Source organism: Eimeria mitis, genomic scaffold (genome assembly GCF_000499745.2).
Source record: "Eimeria mitis Houghton genomic scaffold, Emh_scaff37, whole genome shotgun sequence".
In the NCBI taxonomy this organism is placed as follows: Eukaryota; Apicomplexa; class Conoidasida; order Eucoccidiorida; family Eimeriidae; genus Eimeria; species Eimeria mitis.
Genome location: NW_013572040.1, coordinates 41,954 through 58,120, shown reverse-complemented (window position 1 = coordinate 58,120; position 16,167 = coordinate 41,954). Strand labels below are relative to the sequence as shown.

Sequence of the window (16,167 nt, the reverse complement as noted above, 5' to 3'; positions counted from 1 at the left end):
TATATATATATATATATATATATATATATATGTAAAGATACCGGCGCATGCATTCGCCCGCATACTTAAATAAATAAATAAATAAATAAATAAATAAATAAATAAATAAATAAATAAATAGGTAAATTTAGTTGTTTATTTATTTATTTATTTATTTATTTGTTTGTTTATTTATTTATTTATTTATAAATAGATTTATATTAATATTTTAATACGCTAGAGCGGGTTTCTTCTTTTGGTTATTTTCTCTTCTTTGCCTATCTGTGTTTATATAAATAAATAAATAAATAAATAGATATACATACATATATATATATATATATATATAGGCGTTGCAATCTTCTCTAGACGCTCAAGCCAGTTATGAACAACCCCTTGGAGTTCTGGCAACAGGGCGCAAGCTCAGTTCTTGAGTATATACCCACAGGAATAAGGGATGCAGAACGTGCTGGAAGCAACCACGCCAATGGTATTCTGGTTGCTTCCAACGGCAGGTTTCGGGTCCGCACCTCACAAATTGCAAGCCTCCCACGCCAAGCGACTGCTGCTTTTCACAATGTTGGTGTTTGTCTCTCTTCTGCTGCTACGATTTCTCGCTTAGGCAGGTCAAACTTGACGCGATTAAGGAGGGAGACGAGAGGTACTTCATCGCTGTTGGGCTCTTTGAAGGCGATAATCTGAATGAAGTAAGTAATAGCCTAAAATGCAAGCTGTAAGTAGAACCGTGCTAAACTTTAGGAACTAGGCTGCTTATCTTCTGCGATATTTATATGTAATGAATGCACAACAGTCTCGCCGTATATACATTAGGGCAGCGCAGGGTGTAGTTTGACTCCTGCCACATAATTACACCAGGGAAACTGTAAACTTTTAAGGCAATGATGAGGCGAAGGACGTGCGGTTCTACGAGCTCGCTTCTCTCCAGGTTGTGAACCACAAGCGGAACCGGACAAAACCCGTCAAGGGTCAACGCATTGGGGAAAATTATATCTGCTCCTTCTCTGGGGAGAAGATAATCCTGCCAATTTCAGACCCATCGAAGCGTTTTTTGCTGTACATTGCTGTTGTCACAATAAGCAAGGGAACAGACGACCAGGGCAAGACATTCAAGGATATATCACTTATGGGAATTGGATTCTCACAAGCGTTCGAGGTCAATGTGTGTAAGGTATGTTTGACGACGTTGTAGGAAATAGTTAATGGAGAGTATATCTCCGAAAAGTGTAGAGATACGTATTTGATTTTATCCGCTTTCCTGTGTATCACTAGCCTTCTTACCTTGTTAGTGCTTGTATTGTGCTTCCCGCAGAAGTATCAACATACCACAGTGGAGCTGCGCCTTGTTGAGGGAGGTGACCCAACCATTAATCCGGGTGCGTAAGCTGCTACCCTTAGTTATTTGGTGAGCAAAAGTCCTCCTTTCGTGGGTATGGAACTGTGTCACTTTTGTTTCGGCTTTATGTCTTGGTATGTCAGGAAAGATTGAGGTGGCGATTGACGTTTGTAAAAGCGACAAAGGAGAGGCAGTCGCAGAGGACGAGGAAGAGAAGTGAGTGTATGACATTTAGCAACTTCAGTATGTGAAGCTACGTCGTTTTGTATGCATACGCACATGGGCACACTTTACGGAACAAAAGCACCTCTATGGGAACGGGACGTAAGAATATACGTTATGTATGCGGTAGACTTCTTTTTTAGACAAGTTCTTGATTTCGCCGGGTGGACCCGCAAGGTTCCCCATTAGCCCTTTTATTTCGCGTGTGTTGTTCAGTTGTGCACTTCCTCAAGACCAAGCATGAGGTGTTTGTTGTCTGCTGTTATTTCGGGTGCTCGCAGTATCATGGCCCAGTTCCAGGCTTGAAGGGACGTTTCACATTCACCAGCAGGATCCACGTTCATTCTTGTGGCGGACGCAGAGGTTAGGCGTTCTTTGCGTATTTCAAGGGCGTAAAGCTCGGTTCCCTAGTGTATTCGCTTGCGATGCACAAGGATAGAGAATTTACAACGCATGAGTGCAGGTTTGATATGCTCAATGGTTGACCATTGATTACAACCTGCGAGGGCCTTGTTGACACTTTAAGGGCCCTATAGGCCCCTAAAGTGTCGATTTTGAGGGAACAGCTGACTCTGTGTTGCAGTGGCAGTTTGTCGTATAGTTCTTGTTTCCAATCAGAGACTGAACGGACATGACGGGTCCACAAACAGGCCTCTGCTTAGACATACGACATCCTATCAGGGCTGTAAACATCTGGGAGGAGAGCCGTAGTGCGCTACTTGTCAATAACCTATGATGGTAAAGCTGCCGAGCGCTTTGGCACTGCGGTTTGTGGAGGTGTAACCACGCAACGAATGACAACAGTGCGATGCATATCATTTAAGCGGCTCTCCGATTTCCGCAACCGAGGGTTTCCATTCATGTATGCCGCCAGACAAGCATGTTGCCCCGTGGAGAGTCGAATAAGAGGATTTTGGACGGCGAAGTGTAAACTAATGGCGCCTCGGCGCATAGTTGAGGTGGTGTCTGTACTGTAGGACCTCCTGTGCTAGCTGATGCCACTCGCAATTATTGGGCACACGCGTAGTGACGATTAATGACGTGGGGAGATGCCAGTCTATGTATATAAAACGTTTCAGCACTGTGTGGCGTGCATGGTGCGGGCGAAGGGTTTGGTAGTAGTTTAGTGTTACCCGGAGAAGCGGCGTTTAGTGTTACCCGGAGAAGCGGCGGTGGCTGCATTATGAAGGCAGCATTGAAATCTAACGTCTTACACGGGAGACGTCGTGTAGTTCACAGGCACTACAATGGAGCACGAGTGAGACCTTCAGAGACCTTGTTAAATAATAAAGTAGGACAAATACAATACTAATGGATAAATGGTAATACTCTAGGTGCGAATTTAATGAAGCGAAGTCAAGAATGCACGGCAGCCACACCAGGTTAGGGCTGGCTGATGCTGTAATTCGCTGGGATTAGACAGGGCATGGGAGGAGTAGGAAATGCTTCTTCCAGGAGAATAGGACCTAAATCTTGTTAAATTAACAAAATTAAACTCTTCATTTCAATATAGTTTGGGCGAGAGAGTAGACTTTTAGAGCGAGAGCAAATAGTCTTCACCCGTTATGCCCTACGTATGCCTGACGGCAGGGCACACAAAACGTATTCACGCAGGCAATTGAAGTCCTTGAAAATACGAGAGTAGTATTCTGGTGATGGATTGGAGTCGACATCGGCAACGTCCCTTCGCGACCTCCGAGTTCGGCTCCCGGCACTATCCTGGGTAGCCGCAGTCAGTCGGCTGCAGCTTCGCCCCGACAGGCCTCCAGGCTTCATACGGCTAAGTAACTGTGTAAGTAATCCTAACGAAAAGCTTATAACTCACTTGAGCGTGTTCCCAGTTGGGAAACACGAATTACCATCAAAGAAGGGGAATGACGATATCATAAAATAGAACTTCCCTATTGTAGTGTGCCCGCTATGCAGATGCTTCGGTTGAGACACTGAACAGGGGCAAATCTATCATTCTCGGATTTCCTTTTTAAGATTACTGGATTCGAATATGCTTTATGAACGAATACGTGAATTGAGAGACTGACTTGCGTCGGAGTCAGGGGCAGATTTATCATTCTCGGATTTCCTTTTCAAGATTTTTGGACTCAAATATGTCTTAAGGACGAATACTTTCATTTTCAAGTCATAATAGTAGAGATATGCTGCGTTTAGAGTATAGATGTAGAGTTTGAACCCAGTAGGATTGAGATGGGGTACATACGTCACGACAGCACAGCCCGCTGTTCGCTACACATCGTGTGTGTGAGCTTTGCTCTCCGCCGCTGCTTCTAGCTCTTTGATATGGTTTCACTGTAAGAGGTCTCAATAGTCTTAGCTTGTGGTGCATTTCCTAGCGTGTGACTGGCCGGAACGGGGCTACTTTCTTAGTCCACTGGCGTGATTGTCGGTTGTTAGTTTGAAGCCGCCAGTCTTGTTCATTAGAAGGAACACTTCGAACAATGAAAAAAAGAAATAATTAATTTTCGAGCAGTTACTTCAGAGAAAAATGCAGCAAACGACTGCAGCAACGATGGAGCAGCAGTGTCAACAAGCAGTATGTGACGGGAGACGGTGACCATCGTGGTCCGTTCCATCCGCAGGCTACCTCAGAATATACCAAAAATCCATGTATAAGAAATATCGATTTGCGGCTTGCCTTCCATTTCGTTTAACTCGAGAATTCGCTCTTTGCTAAGCAAAAACAAGCGGGGCCCGTCCATCGCACCTGACTTCAGAGTTCGCCTTGGGCAGCCCGCTAGTGTGCTTGATTAGCTGCACACAGACAGCAATTCTTCCCTACAAAGTTAAAGGTAGAGAATAAACAGAGGGGCTGCTCACGTGTTCTCCTTCTAACTCGCTCTATGCCCTTGGCGCTGCGAGGCCCTCCCTTGGCGTTGGCGGTGCTTGGTGGTTTATAATATTTCACCTATTCTGCTTCTTATGCATTCGTATCGCTGTGCCCAACCTAAGAAGCTAAGAGCATTACTTTTCGTCTACGAGGAAGCCATCTCGGTTCCCCTTTGCACGCCGAAGTTGCGCAGCATTGATCGTTGCCCTAGTGCGGCGACCCGAGGACTGGCATTGCCATACTTGATTCCGCAATAAGCATCTCAAGCCATCAAAAACTGTCCTGTGGCTGCACGTAGGGCTGCTCACATGAGCCGACCCCCATGACGGGAATATGGCGCAACCGAGCGTACGGGCCTTCAGTTTTCCCTGTTAAACAGCTTTTCCTCTTAAACGGTCTTATCGCAACAACAGGTTTCACATCCCTGACTAACTCGTCGAGTAACTAAAACGCACTACATGAAGCTACTACTGCCAGGGAGTGGGGTGAGAGGGTTCCAGAGAAACTTCAATATGCGCTGCAGGAGAAACTGAGTGGAGGAGAAGCACGGGCAAAGACAGCAGTAACGGTGATAATGCCATCTATGCTTTCTGCCTGCAGGTCTTTACGCAATTCCGTTAAAGATGAAAGTCCGTCGCCAGGCACAGAAACAACAGCCTGTGAACAAGCGCAACCAGCAGCTGCAGCAGCAGTAGAACTACGAAATCTAGGTGCGGCATGGGCAGGCGCACAACCCTCGTTACAACCGTCGCCAGCAGAGGCAGTGTTGACGTCATTGTCAGATGGATTTTCAGCAACAACGACAGGTGGAAACGCCTCAGCTGCTGCAGCTATGGCATGCTCAGCACAAGCAACAACCGCAGCAGGATCAGCGCAACCAAATGCCTCGGCGAGTCACGCTGGAGCTATTTCGTGGTCGCATGTTCCTGGTTTTTGTGGGTCTTGTGCATCTGGCACTTCCCGTTGGTCGTGCCCGAACGGTGATCCGCCCTGGCTACCACTAACCCCACATTCCCGTGTCCATCTGAGGCTACTGTGGGCCTTCTACGCTGAATCTCTCCCTAAAAGCTGCTCAGCGATGCAGGAGGCCATAAGGCTAGGGGATCTTCCGGCGTTGAGGGCCGAGGCAGCCCTGTTGTCGCTTATATCAAGAGCTCTGGGCTTCGTTAGCCTCTCCGTATCAGCCAGACGAGTGGCCGACATTTGTGACCTAAAAGATGCAGGGGTGCCCAACCCTGCTTGGGGCCCACATCATCCTTTAGTTGCGGCACAAAGGACTGATATTTCTCATATTACCCTGGGCGAAACAAAATGGGCGGTGCAGCAACAGCAGCTCCAACACCAGCGGGACCACCAACAAGAGCGTGTCTCCAGTTGCAGCAGCCACTACAGCGGAGATGCAGCAGTCAGTGGCTGGCAACCGGTCGAAGGGGCTTCTGTATCTGGGTGTCGAGGTGCTATGACCGTTGCTAGCGGTGCCTACAGAAGCAACAAAGCCATCGAAGTGTCAGCAATAAAGGGCGGACTAGTTCATCCAGGCGTGCCACAAGCAGATATAGTTCGAACCGTACGATCAAGGAGCTCTTCTTTTGCCGAGGGCTGCAAAGAGCGACCGTTGCCAAAGCCTGCTGGGCTGGTGCCACATCAGCACACGCAGCAGCACAGCCGACGCCCTGCTCAGCGAAACACAAGCTGGAGCGAGCACAAGCAAGACAAACTTGCACAAGAGCAGCAACACGGGTATTTCAATTCCGAGCAGCCGCCAGAACGGCAGGAGTTGGAACGGCATCGTCTTCTTCTGGACAATAAGCAGCAGGCTTCTCATGCACACTACACAAAGCACGACCAACAGCAGCAAAAGCTTCCTGCGGCGGACTATCTTGGTGGCCTGCACAGTCCTACAAGCGCATTCGGGGAAGCGGTTGCTGTCTGCTTTATGGACCTCCATGCGGCGAAAGCTAAACTAGCTCCCCTCTTCCAGGAGGGTACAGCTGCTGCTGCAGCTACCGCTTGTGCAGCTGCCACTGCGGCAGTTGCTGCAGCTGCCTCTGCTGCTGCTCCTGAAGACGAGGCATCAGCGCAACAGACGCATAACAAATCTTCTAAAAGTCGTTATTTGGAGATCCTACGACATTCGCTGAGGGTTTTTGCAGCAGTACCAGCAGCAGTAAGGTCAAGCGCAGCGACCACAACCGCAGCAGCCGATTTTGGGGGAACAATTGCACCAAGGGGGAAAACACCAAGAGCGGCAAAGACGGCAGTAGCTGCACCAATGGTAGCCGTAGACGCGGCAATCACAACAGCAAAAGCAGCCTTAAGGCTTGCTGCTGTTTGGGGGCGCACTAGTGTCGGCGCCATTGCTGGCCTGGTTTCTGCTGCTGCTCATGATGCAGTGGCGTGGCTTTCCTCTTCGTTCTCAGGTACTTGGATGCGTGCAACCCACCCTACCCATCTAGTGAATAAAGTCAGTGAGAAAGCTACCTCTACAGCTGCAGCTACTTCATCGGCAGCAAGTAGTGTGGCAGCAGCTATTGTGACAGCTCAGAAGAAATGTACAGAGTGCCCGCAAAGGGCCGCCGTGCTGTTGGAGCAGTGCCGGAGGACCGTCACGATCCCAGGTGCAATATTCAGTGGACCAGCACCTATAGGGCAAGTGTCTGCAGTAGTAGGAGCAGAAGCAAGTAGAAGATGGGATTCTTTGTGCTACTTTCTGAAGCAAATAACACAAGAATTTACTTCCGCACTGCAGAAGGCACTACGTCTGCTAATTTTGTGGGACAACTCAGGGCTTGGAAGACTTGAGGCATCTGCGCCACCAAGCCTGCGTCAGGACAGCAGTTGCAGTATCCGCCGAAGCTTGAGGTGCAGGAACAGTGGCTGTAGGAGGGCCAGCGCAAGTCGAAGTGGTAGCCCCAGGGCAACCCCTGAAGGCGTCCGGCAGAGGGGCTCTACGTCAACCTGCTACTGGTCGCCCATAGAGAACACCTCAGGCCTCACGTCACCAAAAGAGCCCGCTGAATCTCCTGTCTCGGACATATTGCTGCCAGCTTCCCAGCAACAGGAAACGCAGCAGGCGCAGTTGGGCGAGCAGCAAGTGCTGCTGCATCATCTTAACCCTCTCTGTTCCCCTTTCGAATCAGTTACTCCATCAACTCCTCATGTTGCATTCCATGGGCCCGCTGCGTCGGCAAATTTCCTGAATGGAACTCTGCCAGCCATGCGATTTACCGGCTTAGATAACGATTCTAAGCACAGCGGGGGAGGCCTCCAGAGGGGGAAATCCTTCAGAACGTTTCCCAAGGTGGGCGGAACAACGAGAGCAGCAGCAGCAGGTGCAGCAGCTGCTGCTGCAACGGCTTCCTGGGGGACCGCTGTTTCGCTGCCCCAAGATATGAGGAGCCAAGGACCTCATCGTCAGGTGTCATTTCAAACGGGTAACGAAGAAAATCCCTCAACACAAGTGCCACTGCAAACAGTCATCCGGGGGCTCCCCAGAGGATCCCAATCTCCAGGAGTTGCGCAGGATAGAGAAGCTCAAATGCCATGAGCAGGCAGTTTAGAGCTCCTGCCGTAGTGCATCTAGACACGCCTCCGAGCATATATATATATATATATATATATATATATATATATATGCAAGGCAGAATCTCCTGTGAAGTAGAACTGCGGGACGACTGCCTGCCGCCCGTTATCCCCGCCCGTACTTCCGATAGAGCGACGCTCATCAGCGGCATTGTGGTAGCCCTAGCCTTCTTTTTTAAATAAGTATTTTCCGCAATTTGGCACCTAAGTAAGCTGATCCAAGCAAACACTACAGAAATTTGCGTTCTCAGGCCTCATGAGTGTCTAGAACTTCTGGACGAGTCAGTTTCTAAAGCTGGCGATTTCCCGTGGCTTTGGCACTGGAAGGTGCGATTACATTCGATGGAAGAAAAACGGAAGGAGCAACCAGTGTGCTGACAGTTAGAGCGGACCTCAATCATTCTAGACATATTCACTTTTTAAATAAAGGGGTAGGGTGGATTTAAGGAAGTTGGGACTTGACTTGGGCTCTAATGACACAGAACTTCGAGTTACCATGCACGCTTTACTCATGCTCTAGTTCGTGCAAATGGTTTTTGGACGTTTCTAATTCTTGATTTTGTCAGGGAATGATGCGTCAAGCATTGTATGCAGCATACAGTGCCTCTGCCCGTTTGCTGCAACGAAAAGCATTTGCAATTGGATTGGATTTGAGAATGACCGCATGCGTTAGTCCATGTAAATAGCTGTTGGATGTTTCTAATTCATGCTTTTGTCTAAGGAGGATACGTCAAGCTTGGTGTGCAGCTTGCAGTGTCTCTGCCCATCTGCTGCAACGAAAAGCAATTGCAATTGGATTGGATTTGAGAATGGCCACAGTCGTGAGTGCAGCCTCCTTCGTTTGGGAAGTCAACGGACTAATTTTTGTGGCAGAATGTTGAGAGGATTGGCTTTCCCAAGTCGGCGCACTTCAGGTAAGCGGATGACGAGTGAATTATATGAAGCCTTTCTTCATCGGACTTGCTTCAGCTAGCAACGCTGTACCAAGTGTTGTTTTTCTGTAAGCTTGGCGGCAAACGCTTCAGGAACCATGCAATTTTTGACCATGTTATTATCTAGGCCCTAGCTCATTCACCACTTCGCATTACATCTGGAGCGGAAAGGCCCACCTGCCTCAAGCAACGACCCGATTATGTCTTCTGTGACTAGCTCTCCATTCCAACAACCGAACGGGGAAGTTCGTTGCAAAGCAAAGATCTACCCAAACTATCAGTACGACCAAGTTGTGGACCTCTTATTGGTTCGAACTGCTGGAGACCTTGTGCAATGCGCGGGGTCCCCGCTATATATGGCCGTTGAAGATATGTGGGGTTAGACACTTGAAAACATGGTCGATTTCTTTTACTAATGGCATGATCTGTCCTTTTATAAAGCCTATTGTTTGCATCACGAGAGTTTCAAGGGGGACACACGTCCGCGTGGAGTGACCCTGCTCAGCCCCTCAGTCGCGTCACTCCCTCCAGATGTCACCCACTTGCCCATTCCTCATTCCTTGCTCCCCCGGAAAGGCCCCAGCAAGTTGAAGCATTAGACTCAATTTTGTATTAAAATATTGTTTTCCTCTCTGGTCTCGAAGATGTTGCGCAGAGGCTCCGGGGTACCCTTAAACCTGGGGTCATGGCAAGCTCCGCGTTTTTACGTTTATGAGGCCGGCGAGGTTCCAGGCGTTCCCAAAGATTTGTTGTACATAAAGGAGTCTGCATGGGGACCCGCTGCAGCCCAGGTGGGCCCTGCCCCCGTTTTCCTTGGGAAGCATCTAGAGCTACAGGCAACCCAGGCAAATAAAACCCCTTTGCGAGGCCGTAAGACGATCGAACTTGGGGCGGGTGAGTGCCAGTCCGTGACAGACTAGTCGGACGTACGTGCTCAGGGGTTGCTTTACTCCCTTCTAGCTAATTAAATGGGTGTACACAGATCTAACCAATTGCTGTGACCACGCCGGACAAGGGGTCCAGGTAAATCAGTGGGAACCCGTTCCTGCAGCGAAAACAGCAGCAATAAACTGTTGACCTTCAGGCTGTGGGCTCGTCTCTATGGTGGCCTCTCTGCTAGGGGCTGAAGCCCAAGCGTGCGAAGAACACGGACCGACCTTGGCTCTCCTACAGCACAACCTGGCGACGTTCAACTCCGAGTTTACAAAGTGCCACCCGGTACAGTCCATCCCTATTTCTGTTACTGTTACCGCTCCTGCTGGTATTGCTGTGCCGAGCGCAACACAAGCCACTTGCGGTGCCTGATCCAGTGCTGCTAGTACTGCCGTTATTTTTGCTGCTGTTGCTGCTGCAGATCAGCGCCTGCGAATTCCCAAAATCCGCGAAGTTCAGGGGGGCCTTTGATCTTCTTTTTGTGACAGACCTTTTGAACAGCCCAAGTGCTCGGATCAAAACGTTGAAGTGTCTTTTACTCCTCCTCGGCGCACAGACGGTCAGCCCAGCCATATAAACCGAATGGGGACTACTTCCCAAGCAGGGACGCCCTAGTCTATAGCTGTATTTACGGAGGATCGGTACTTTTCGGCAAGACATATGCCAATGCATTGGGCCCAAACTTCGTTAAATTCGCATGCAAAACAAACGGAGGCGTTCTGCTCCCTAGCGCCCAGCTGTCTTTCATCCCTTGCCTGTCTCCTCGGCATTTAGGAATGCATCATAGTCCACACATGGCGCAATCCTGAAGCAGAAAGGAGCTTTTTTGAGGCGCTTGGGAAATGTCTGCTCGTCAATCGGCTCGATGGGCAACGGGACATTCAAAACAGATGCCTGCAGGCCATCAGCCGCTCCATTGCTGACAGTGCCAGGGATATTCACGAAGCGACTGACGAGGTTCCAAACCCTAATTCTTTAACGTCAAACTCTGACATCTTGATCCATCAATAGATCCAGCAGTAGAAACCTCAACGCCTAAATCCCAGAGCATAGCCCTCATCGAGAGAGCCGTACTCCAAATTAAGTACTCACTAGGCCGATCTCTTGCCCATGCAGTGCACGCAAGAAAGGATTGCGCATTCTCCTGCAACAACTGGGAAAAGCTTTGCTTTGAGCATGCTTGAAAAGGGCATCCGGGATATTCGGGTTCCCTGTTGTCTGCAGGACGGATCTATCGATATATTCTCCGTGAAGCCACACGCTGATGTCAGTGAAAGCGTGTGGAGGTCTGAAGTGGAGGATCTGCTGCAGCAGTTGCAGCAAGACGAATCCATGCAGAAATGTAAGCAAGCAGGGAGTTCTAGGCAGAGCATGATATTCATAAAGGGATTCCTGGAGGCATTCTCCCTAGTACGAGGGATGCCTTGTGGCTAACGGTTTTGATTTTGCCCGTGGCTGCCGTGCATGCGTTGAAGGTACCCATCCCAACGTCACCCCCGTGGCGGTAGAAGGAGCAGGAGCAGCAGTCGGAGAGGCTTCAGCGCTCTGCTCAGAAGAGAAAGACACGGATAGGCACGGCGTATCCGTATCCCTCAGCAGCTGCAGCACTCTCTCCAGTATGCAAGGAACGGTTCAGCTTGCACGCAGCATATCTTCATCGGGCGTTCTCACCCCGGCAGAGAGACGGCCTTGCGGGGAAGACTTTAATGGGGAGCTGGAAAGACCGTCCCAGAAAGAACCTGCAGAGTCAGGCGCTGCAGCAGTTCCAGCCCCGAAAGCACGAACTGCTGATGATTCATCAACACCCGGACTCATACGCAATATGTCGCAGCCGCTGCTGCATCAGAAGCGCCTGCCTCTCAAAACCGCTCATACAGTAGCAGCAGCAAAGGTATCAAAGGCAGCCCCAAATGGGGCACCAGGAGTCACCGCTTCCTCATGTGAGCCTCGGACCCCTGCTGATGCAACACGGGTGCGCCCGAAGACGAGCACAGCAACAACTCATGCTGCACGTAGTAGACATTTGAACAGCCAGCAGCGCACGTCAGTGAATAGGGACGGAAGTTATAATGACCGAAGAGAAGTGGCGACAGGATCAAACGGCCATATTTCTCCCCGTCTATCTTCTGCTGCGAAGGGCCCGGCTAGCCCTTGTCCAGCATCTCCTTCCCAACCATTACCCGCGACAGCAGCAACGGCAACACGGCGGTCAGCAGTAGAAAAGGAAAAGAGACTCCCCGGAAATATCATGCCTACGCCTCCCGGTCCTCGAGAAGGCAAAGGAGGCATGCTGCCCACCGCCGCAACAGCAGCAGCTCCTAAGGCGGCAGCAGCAACAACCACACTTCACCGGCTTCCCGCAACAGACTTGCAAAGTTCTCCAGCGAAGGGAACAACGCGCCTGATGAAGATTTCATCAGAGGGTACAACCGCTCCACCACGGCCAGCAGCAGTATCAAGGGCAGCAGCAGAAACCGGAGTAGGAGCAAAACCTGCGGTGCTCAAACCCTTAAAATCAGCAAGGCCACAGACATCCGTACAAGCACCGCAACACTCCAATAAGGACATGGCGCCCCTGCTTCCTGCTTTGGGAACCCCTCATGCACAGCTAAGGCGACCAACAGCAGACGGATCACCAACGGGTTCTCACGAAACAGCTGCTGCTTATGCCCCTCTTCGGTCTAGGCGGAAAAGTTTGCTTGAAGATGCAACAAGCGCAGCCGCAGCAGCAGCAACAGCTGTACCAACAACCGCAGTGGCGGCAAAAACAGCACATCCAAAGTCAACACAGGGGTCTGCCCTTGCACTCAACAGATGCGCTGCGCCGAACACAGGGGCGTCGCACCGAATGTTGAAGGTCGCTGCTCCTGCTGCTGCAGGGCACACTCCGCGGCAACCATCAGCCGTTGGACCAACGGCGAGCAGGTATTCTATTCCCACTGCCGGAGGAGGCACCCCCAAACATCACACTGCAACTGCAGCAGCCGTTAAACCCGTAGCTGGCTCGCTTGGGTCGGTAGTTGGGCCAAAAGTGGCTGCAAACGTTGTTCCAGAGAGCGCCAAGGCAGGGGCTGTAGACGCAGAGGTCCACCAGCCTGCGGCTGTTGGGGCAGGGGCCACCAAAGCACCTGCTATTGCGCAAGAAGAGTCCGACAAACCGCGGGCTCCTGCGAAGACAAAAACGGATACAGCATCTGGAGGTCCCACCACAGCAGCTGGACCGCTGGGAGCGAGACTAGTGTCTCGTCTGTCGGGTCTCTTCAAGAGGGCCGGCAGCAAGGAGATGAAGAATAAGGCGAGTTAAGAACATCAGAATCGAGCATCCTGCTACGAACCCTAGCGAGATGCAAAAACAGGAAGTGCACCTGTTGTGACAACAGCAATTGTGGCCATTCGGTCCCTTGCAGCTTTCGGCCGATCCCTAGCGAAAAAGGGAGCCTCTGGGGTGCCATCTTCCGTGGTGTCTAAGGGAGTTTCTTAGAAGTGAATGCGACGGCTTGAGCGGCCCTACCGGCACATGAGGACTTGGCTGCTGAATCTGTCCCTAGCTTGTCGACATATATCTGGAAAGGAAAGCTGAGCCACATGCAGCCCCGCGTGAAAGGTCCATGAGGAGAGAGCCGGTGTAGTGAGTGAGCACTACAGGGTATTATTTGCGTTGTATTTTTAGTGTAGGAACATCACGAATAGAGTACATTATCTAGAGATCCTCAGACAGAATGGTGACAGAATGGCGACACGATGCTATAGCCGACCGTCACACGGCTCCTTCGGCGGGAGCTATACAGCACTTAGCTTGCAGACGTCGTCTGGAGACACTAACACCTTGCGGACGGGTGACCGACTAGGGAATCTTCCCAGGCTGCCCTGTGCACTGGAACTGGCATTCGAATTCGGCCACAGAACTTTGTTTCTCAATGTTTCTTGGAGCAATTGTTACCTATAATATATTGTTTATATTTCGTCTTTAGCTATCGGTTCAGTTCATCTGGTCGACTACTCCACAAGCTAAATCAGATAACCAGTCGTTGGTGACGACTGTATGACAATTCCTTCCTCTATTCTTGGCTATTCTTACTAGACTATATGGCGTAAACATGTTGCTAATTATTTCCATTGAAAATCCTCCAATAGAATGTATGTATTTACGCATAGATTGCATACACTCCAGCAAACCTGGAGGTGCCCTGTTGAACCCCAGGGCACGACAGGCGGACATTTCTTCCTTGCACGCCCTTAACCTTCCGTAAAAACCCGCTCGATTATTTTGCCATCGAAAGGAACAAGAGGTAGTTGATAATCACAGCACTGGCAACAGCTCCATAATCTGAACGTGAGGGAAGATCTGCTGCTGTAAGAACCGATGCTACAGTTATTATTGGTGTCGCCGCTGCCGTACCAAGCAAGCGCATGGCTTCAAGCACGGGCGATTCAGTTGTGGAGAGTCCACTGCATCTGAAACGAAGGAAATTTACTCACACGGAAGAGGGTAGGGGTGTATGTACCTCGCATTCGTGCTCCGCCTACTGGTCCTACTGTCGCCTTTATGATGTTTTATCTGCTGCTGCTGCGGTTGCTGCTCCTGCTCCTCCTGGTCAGAAGATGGTGCTGGCTCTTTGGCTTTTCCTAGAGCTTCCCCCAGCCGGATGGTGCTGTTCCCTATCTTGATGCCGTTTAGTTGAAGCAAGCACCGTGTAGCGTCCAACGTTGAGCCGAATTCCACAAGGCCAAATCCCAAATGCCGACCCTCTGCAGCCTCAAACAATAGATAAATTGCAATGAGATGAAACTTGACAAAGTGCAGTTGCCAACAACGACACGCACGTACCGCCTCAGCTGTCGACGGCGGGGAAATCGCCGTGAAAGGATTGAAATGAGTGCACCAGAAGAGTCTCGGCTACCAAACATATGCAAAATACGGCCACTGACCGAGAAAAAAACCACGGATATTTATGCTTGTCCACGCTCGACGAATGCCGAGGCGTACACGCACAGCCGCCGAGTAATACTCGCAGTATCTGGCAAACTACGTACTTCCGCGGCCAGCGTACACCGGGAACTGAATGAAACAAAGGGTTACGCTAAGTGGAAGCAAACATAAATGTGGACAGAAGTGTGCCGAGGCAACAAAGTGGAACAGCTGCAGTTACGATCAACTAACTGACCTGCGTTTCTTTTCAACCTCGCATACACGGGGTGCTCTGTGATAGTCTGAAATATGTTCTCGAGGTCAGTTCCTGCCATCCGCAGGTCTATCCCGCAAACGAACAGAAAACGACTCCCTAAAGGCCGAGTCCGCCGCCCCTGTACCAACGAGTTTTCCCTTTCATAACGCCTGTGCTGCTGTCGCTGATGCGGCTTTTGCTGCTGCAGCTCTTGCTGCTGTAGCATGTAAGGTTCGTCTGCCTTAATGTCCCACAGCTTCCGCAATAGCTCAACTGACGATTGCTTCGAGTCAACCAGTAGTTCTCGTTGCTTTTGTACTAATACAGACAATCTGTCGCGCAACATCAGCACCTGCCTGTTGTTGCTGGTGCCGCTGTGTCTCATCAGCAGCTGCTTTGCTTTTCTATACAGCAGCAGAGGTCCAGGGGGAGGGCCTCCTGGTGGAGGCGTTTTGCTTCTCTTTCGTTGCGAGTGGACCTCCCCCTCAACTGGGAAAGGCAACAAAGGTAGGTCGAGATATTTCTGGAGGTCTCCTTCGCGCTCCAACAAGAGCCGTTGTCGAGACAGCTCAAGCAAGTGGCTGCTGCCGCTGTCCCTGGACAAGTGGCGCACGCGCAGGCGCGGGTGCAGTCTAAAACGCCCCCGAGAGAATAAGGCGCTTGTGTTGTTGGTAGCGTTGTTTGCACTGCCGTTGTTTGCTAGACCTGCCGGCGTCGGCAACAACCCAACAAATGCAGTAGCAGATTGGTTGTGCCTCCTGCTGGTGGAGCTGCTACAGCGCCATGTCCGCAGTACTGACGCTCCTGCTGGAGGCGCCTCCAGCAGCAACATGCCCAAACATAGTAATAGCGGCAACAGGAGCAACGCCACTCGCAGTGGCGGCAGCGGTCGCCGCAGCAGCCGCTGCTGCCCATTCATCTGCCCATTAGGGCGCCCACTTAGCGGATGTTTAACACAACTCTTACATGCTACTGCCGTTGTTGCCGTTTCTTCTGTTCCGGCTGCTGCCGTCCTTGCTGCAGGCTGACGCCGTTCCGGAATGTCTCAGCCTGCTGCCCCAAAAAAGCATATCAATCGGATATAAATACAAAAGGAACATAAGACCTATATCTTTCTTCTATATTTTGTTTCCCTCGCTGGCCCTCGAGGACGATTAA

The 16,167-nt window shown here is 50.5% G+C and overlaps 4 protein-coding genes across 4 annotated transcripts; 3 read left to right on the top strand and 1 right to left on the bottom strand.

Moving 5' to 3' along the window:
- Positions 1 to 466: 466 nt before the first annotated feature.
- Positions 467 to 1,861, top strand: EMH_0040350 (uncharacterized protein; the record flags this gene model as incomplete). The annotated part of the gene is made up of 6 exons (XM_013498772.1): positions 467 to 469; positions 606 to 686; positions 893 to 1,168; positions 1,310 to 1,373; positions 1,477 to 1,549; positions 1,837 to 1,861. The coding sequence occupies 6 exons, from the start codon at positions 467 to 469 to the stop codon at positions 1,859 to 1,861; spliced, it is 522 nt and encodes a 173-aa protein (XP_013354226.1).
- A 3,614-nt stretch (positions 1,862 to 5,475) lies between these two features.
- Positions 5,476 to 7,944, top strand: EMH_0040240 (uncharacterized protein; the record flags this gene model as incomplete). The annotated part of the gene is made up of 1 exon (XM_013498771.1): positions 5,476 to 7,944. The coding sequence occupies one exon, from the start codon at positions 5,476 to 5,478 to the stop codon at positions 7,942 to 7,944; it is 2,469 nt and encodes an 822-aa protein (XP_013354225.1).
- A 1,611-nt stretch (positions 7,945 to 9,555) lies between these two features.
- EMH_0040130 (uncharacterized protein) lies at positions 9,556 to 13,148 on the top strand (the record flags this gene model as incomplete). Its single annotated transcript, XM_013498770.1, has 5 exons — positions 9,556 to 9,805; positions 9,996 to 10,129; positions 10,266 to 10,403; positions 11,069 to 11,186; positions 11,320 to 13,148. The coding sequence occupies 5 exons, from the start codon at positions 9,556 to 9,558 to the stop codon at positions 13,146 to 13,148; spliced, it is 2,469 nt and encodes an 822-aa protein (XP_013354224.1).
- A 1,167-nt stretch (positions 13,149 to 14,315) lies between these two features.
- Positions 14,316 to 15,928, bottom strand: EMH_0040020 (RNA recognition motif-containing protein, putative; the record flags this gene model as incomplete). The annotated part of the gene is made up of 2 exons (XM_013498769.1): positions 14,316 to 14,593; positions 15,010 to 15,928. The coding sequence occupies 2 exons, from the start codon at positions 15,926 to 15,928 to the stop codon at positions 14,316 to 14,318; spliced, it is 1,197 nt and encodes a 398-aa protein (XP_013354223.1).
- Positions 15,929 to 16,167: the final 239 nt, after the last annotated feature.